We start from the raw sequence: 6,366 nt of genomic DNA on the forward strand, positions 1-6,366 counted from the left end.
CCAGCCTAGACTACATAGAGAGACCCTGTCTCAAAACAAAAAAGAACTAAGGAAAGCTAGGCATCGCGGCAACCATCTGCAAATACCAACACTTGGGAGACTGAGTTAAGAGGATTGCTGTGAGTTGAGGCCATCCTGGGCTACAGTGTGAGTTCTAGATTAGCCTGGGCTATAGAGAGACCTTGTTCAGAAAGCAAAACAAACAAAAGGAAACAAAGGAAAGACAGGCAGGCAAGGAACATAGTAGCACCCAAGCCTGTGGCAGATCTCAAGGACTCGGGAAAAGTGGAAGCAGAAGAAAAATGCTAGTTCCTTTAGTTAAAACACTGGTATATAGGGCTGGAGAGATGGATCAGTGGTTAAGAACACTGGCTGTTCTTGCAGAAGACCCAGGTTCAAATCCCAGCACCCACATGACAGCTAAGAACTGTCTGTAAGTCCAGGGCATCCAACAGCCTCTTCTGCCCTCTGTGGGCATTGCACAACACGGGCATACTTACACATATGCAGGCAATACACACATACACATAAAATAAAAATAATAAGTATATAGACGCTGGAGAGATGGCTCAGTGGTTAAGAGCACTGAGCTCTTACAGAGGACCCAGATTTGGTTCGCAAAACCCACATGGTGACTAACAACTGTCTGAAATGACAGTTCCAGGGGATCCAATGCCCTCTTCTAATCTCTGCAGGCATTACATGCATATGGTATATTTACATACATGCAGGCAAAACACTCATACACATAAAATTAAATAAATAAATAAATGATTTAATACAATATAAATATGTAGGGGATTGGTGAGAAGCAAGTAAAGGTGCTTACTTCTGAACCTGACAACTTGATTTTGAGCCCTAGATCCTACATGATGGAAGGGGAGAACTGACTCCCTCAAGCTGTCCTCTGACCATCACACATACACCGTGGCATACAGGCAAACAAGCGGGGTTAATGCACATACACACATAATAAATGTTTAAAATTTTAATTAAAATGTAACAAAACTGTAAATTGTCTTAAAATCTCTCAATTCTATAAACATAAATTTTGGAATTTTCTTACATAAAAAGCTAAATATTTAATATATTTATAAATACATCAATTTTAATAACTGCAATGTCTAAAAAACTGTTATACATGGAGTACATGTACTATGAATATATACAAGGAAATTTTAAAAACAGAAAATTATTAGATGAAAATACAGAATCAGGAAGCCTGCAATGAACATTCAGTTATGAATAACAAATAACAAAACTTCAAACTGAAAATGACATTTATTTAATAAGATAGGAAAACAACTAGAAAAATAGGATTCAAACTTCCCCTATAATTCTCTCAGCCTCTCTTCCTCTCCTCTATTCTCTAACTGGAAAACAACATTTATGAAAATGGATTATTTTTACAAGCAGAAAAGGAAAACACATTTCAGAATCTTCAAATTACATTTCTCACAAATCCAAAATTCCTCCTGACAAATTATTGACTCCACCAGCATCCATTAGTCTGATCAAACCAGCACTGTCCTCTCCAACCTGTTAATCTGTCTCTCCAAAGCCACCAAGTTTCAAAACAACCAGACAAAGGACTATTGCTGAAGGATAAATTAATCAATTAGTTTTCCTTTAGAAACCCCAGAATTTCATTTTTGAACATGGGTCACAAAAATTCTAACTGCTACAAACATTCCCTTCTACACTGGAGAAGAGTCTAGACTGAATGCAGGAAGGGAGGCAGTGGTGCTGTTCTTTGGATCGCCTCACAAGCCATGCTCACAGTATGTATAATCTCTAAAAGCTAGAAAGGTGAATTTTACTGAGATTTAAGGGAGTAAAGAAACAGATATGGATTCATTCAATGGTTCCAGTGCTCAGATTAATTTAGGAAGATGTTATCAGGTGTAAATTCATATATTTGATTTTGTACAAAATCATGACCAGCTTTATCTTTCCATTATGTAAGTAGTCAACTATAATCTTACTTATATATGGCTCACTCATTAATGGTCACCTCCTCTACGTAGCCCTGTGCTGGGACTCTCCAGACATTGCATAAGCTTTAGCTAGTGATGCACTCGTCTCTGCAGTTTGGGTGCTGATTTCAGAAAATGAAGAAACACAGATAGAATAGGCCTGCAAAAGAAGAAAACCAGGACAAGGCCAGTACATGATGGCAGTCTTTAACTGTGCTCTATTCTGTAGTTTTCATAGAACTGCTAGTTGATTGAGCATCAACACGTAGCTAATTAAATGAGAGACTGAGCTTCAGCTCTGCCACTTCCTAACTGTGTGAGTCTTGAGCAAGTAATTTCACCATCGTACCTGGAAGGATTTGGGAAAGATTAAATGAGTCACTGTATGTGAATACTAGGCACAATATTCACCATTGTGGTAAATTCTAAATAAATATTAGCTAGTCTTATTTTTAATGTATTAAAATTAATTTAAAATTTTATATATAATAAATTTATTAACTAATTTATTACTTTTATTTGTTGTGTATGAGTGTATTGCCTAAATGTATATATGTGCACCCAAGTCATGCAATGCTTGTGGAGGTCAGAGGGAGTCAGATCCCCTGAAACTGGAGTTACAGATAGTGATGGTTGTTAGCTGCCATGTGGGTGCTGGGAATCAAACCCAGGTCCTCTGCAACAGCAGCCAGCGGTCTTAACCACCAGCCATCTCTCCAGCCCCAGAACATTTTCTAAATACTTCTCCACTGCATGCTATTTGTAATCTTGGACTGTCAAATTGTTCACACTACCTTTTCTTTGGTACCTGTTTTCACGAAGACCACTGGATTGCACTGCGTCTTTTCTGTTACAGAAAAACCAGCATTTTGTTCTGTTTGTGGCTACAGATTCTTGAAAGCACTGCGGCATTTTTATTTAGGAAGGTGAATTTAATGGATACGTTAAAATATACGATATACACATATGTCCTAAATGGCTTTCATATTATAGACTCAACATTTTTCGCTTTGTTTTGTTTTCCCCTGAGTATTATCCAAATTAGTTACCTCTGAGTGAGATACACTTTTGTTAGTTTAATCTTAGACTTGGAAATATAACCAGTCAGATAAACTTAAAAGGCATCTGATACATTATGGCAAAATACCATGAGTTTTAATTTGAGACTTTTTGTGTTTTTATTTCATTTATTATCTGTGTGTGTATGTATTCATGTTCCAGGACATATGTGTGAAGCCAGAAGACAGCTTAGTGGAGTGGAGTTCATTAGTTTCTTTCTACTCTTTTTTTCTTTTCTTCTTTTCTTTTTCTTTTTCTTTTTTTTTTTTTTTTTTTTTTTTTTGTGGGGTTTCCCTGTAGCCCCAGCTGGCCTGGAGCTTGATAAGTCAATCAGGCTGGCCTTGATCTCACAGAGGTCCACCTGCCTCTGTCTTCCAAGTACTGGGATTAAACACATAAGCTGCTACCACACCTGGCTCCTTCTAATTTTATGTGGGTTCCAAGGATTGAACTCAGGTTCCCAGGCTTGTATGGCTAGCAAATACCTCTCCCCACTGAACCATCTTGCCAGCTACCCTTTGTATTTTGAGACAAGTTCAGTTGCCCCTGCTTTTTCTCTAGGAATAGACTCATTGTTGGTTTCTTCCTAGCACTGACAGAGATGAGAAGCCTGAGAGGGACGTATGTACTCACTGATCAGGTCACATGGCAGATCCGTTCACCTGAGTCCACAGTCCTCTGCTCAGGCTTTTTAGGACTGGCAGTAGATTCTTGTATGGGGCTAGAGAAAAGTGAGATGGAACTAGTTCTACTCCTTAGGACGCTGGAGCCTAATAAGGAACCAATCCAAAGTCCTTATGAGAAGCCCAAGCTTCTCTGGCTCTAGGAACCTGGCCTGGAGTCAAACAAGACCACCCTGCCAGCACACCAACCTGCTGCAAGTACTGGATGGCCTGCTTGTGGTTCTTCCTCAACTGCTTGATCTGAGCAATTTCTTCATATAGACTAATCGGATCTGATGTTCTATGACCCTTGGCAACAATAACATTGCCAATTGCCTTTTCAAAGTAGGCCAGAGCTAGGTTCATCCTCTGGATGGCCAACGAAGCTCTACAAGACAAGGAATGAAGGTAGAGAGTTACAGAGAGGCCACCTACTTCACAGAAATCAATTCCAAGAAATAAAGAATCTGGCCTTTAGAGCGGTCTGCATCCCTATTCCCTATCTGCAGGTTGGGTAACCTCTTCAGAGGATGGTGTGATAAGAACAGGAGGTAGGAGTTGGCTAGGCAGTTAAGGTAAAAAGACCCCAAAGAAAAGTAGCCAGTTTCTTGGCTAAAAGTCAAAATGTCTTTGGGCTTCTTAGCAACATACTCTGTTCCAAAGGCCAAAAATGTTGAAAGTATTTGGGAGCTTGTATCTAATCCTTAAAAGATTTTAGGGTTACCTCTTCAGAGAGTGGATTCCACCTCTCTAATTTCCTCTATATTCTTCTGTCGTGTGCCCTCCCCCCATCCTGGTTGGCTCATTTCTAGTTTTCTGGCATCTACATGTACTACAAGTTAAGCACATAAAGCAAAAGATATAAAGCTAGGGCCATATATGAATGAGAAGACATGGCATTTATCGTTTGGGGACTGGATAACCACATGAACTAAAAAATTTCCAGTTTTATCTACTTACCTAGAAAGTTCATGATTTCATAAGCTTTTTTAAATAGTGGAGCAATAATTCCATTGTGTACATATACCACATTTTTCTTATTCATTTATCAGGAGAAGGACATCTAGACTGATTCCATTTCCCAGCTCTTGCGACCAGAACAAAAATGAACATGGATGTGCAAGTGTCTCTGTAGCAGGATTTAAGTCCTTTGTGCATATACCAAGGAGAAGTATAGTTGGTCCATATTATAATTCTGTTTCTACTTTTTTGAGAAGCCTCCAGACTGGTATGCATAGTGACTTCACTAGTATACACTCCCACAAACCATTCATACTCCCACACCAACATTTATTGTTATTTGCAACCGTGATGATGACCATTCTAACTGGGGTGAGATGGAATCTATTTCCCCTGATAGCCAAGGATGTTGAATACTTTTAAAAATGTTTAATAGTCATTTATATTTCCTCTTCTGAGAACGTATTATACAGCTCTGTAGCCCATTCTAATAACTGTATCTAAGATAGTTTTCCTGATTAGTGTTTTGAGTGCTTTGTGTATTCCAGATAATCCTTTGTCAAATGTATAGCTAGCAAAGATTTTCTCCCATTCAGTAGGCTATCTCTTCAATCCTTTGCTGTGCAGCTTTTTAATTCCACGAAATTTCAGCATGAAATTTATGGTGTTATTCCCTGGGTGACCGCAATCCTAATCAGAAAGTGCTTACCTATGCCAATATCTTGTAGTGTTTTCCCAATTTTTACCTCTATCAGTTTTAGAATTTCGGGTCTTACATTAATGTCTTTTTTGATACTTTTGATTTTCTTACACGGTGGGAGATAAGGATCTAGTTTCAGTCTTTTACATGTGGCTATCCAGTTTTTCTGGCACCATTTTCTCCAATCTACATTTTTGATATATTTTCTTTAACATTAAAAATAAGTATATAGGGCTGGAGAGATGGATCAGTGGTTAAGAACACTGGCTGTTCTTGCAGAAGACCCAGGTTCAAATCCCAGCACCCACATGACAGCTAAGAACTGTCTGTAAGTCCAGGGCATCCAACAGCCTCTTCTGCCCTCTGTGGGCATTGCACAACACGGGCATACTTACACATATGCAGGCAATACACACATACACATAAAATAAAAATAATAAGTATATAGACGCTGGAGAGATGGCTCAGTGGTTAAGAGCACTGAGCTCTTACAGAGGACCCAGATTTGGTTCGCAAAACCCACATGGTGACTAACAACTGTCTGAAATGACAGTTCCAGGGGATCCAATGCCCTCTTCTAATCTCTGCAGGCATTACATGCATATGGTATATTTACATACATGCAGGCAAAACACTCATACACATAAAATTAAATAAATAAATAAATGATTTAATACAATATAAATATGTAGGGGATTGGTGAGAAGCAAGTAAAGGTGCTTACTTCTGAACCTGACAACTTGATTTTGAGCCCTAGATCCTACATGATGGAAGGGGAGAACTGACTCCCTCAAGCTGTCCTCTGACCATCACACATACACCGTGGCATACAGGCAAACAAGCGGGGTTAATGCACATACACACATAATAAATGTTTAAAATTTTAATTAAAATGTAACAAAACTGTAAATTGTCTTAAAATCTCTCAATTCTATAAACATAAATTTTGGAATTTTCTTACATAAAAAGCTAAATATTTAATATATTTATAAATACATCAATTTTAATA

General features: G+C 38.4%; 1 protein-coding gene across 1 annotated transcript in view; it reads right to left on the minus strand.

The window, feature by feature from the left end:
* Positions 1 to 6,366, minus strand: part of Ttc23l (tetratricopeptide repeat domain 23 like) — an 80,016-nt gene that overhangs the window by 48,857 nt on the left and 24,793 nt on the right. The window contains 2 exon segments of the mRNA XM_017798692.1: positions 2,030 to 2,136; positions 3,908 to 4,085. Of these exon segments, the coding sequence (XP_017654181.1) occupies positions 2,030 to 2,136; positions 3,908 to 4,085 (285 nt within the window).

Source organism: Nannospalax galili, unplaced genomic scaffold (assembly GCF_000622305.1).
Source record: "Nannospalax galili isolate Female #2095 unplaced genomic scaffold, S.galili_v1.0 scaffold150, whole genome shotgun sequence".
In the NCBI taxonomy this organism is placed as follows: Eukaryota; Metazoa; Chordata; class Mammalia; order Rodentia; family Spalacidae; genus Nannospalax; species Nannospalax galili.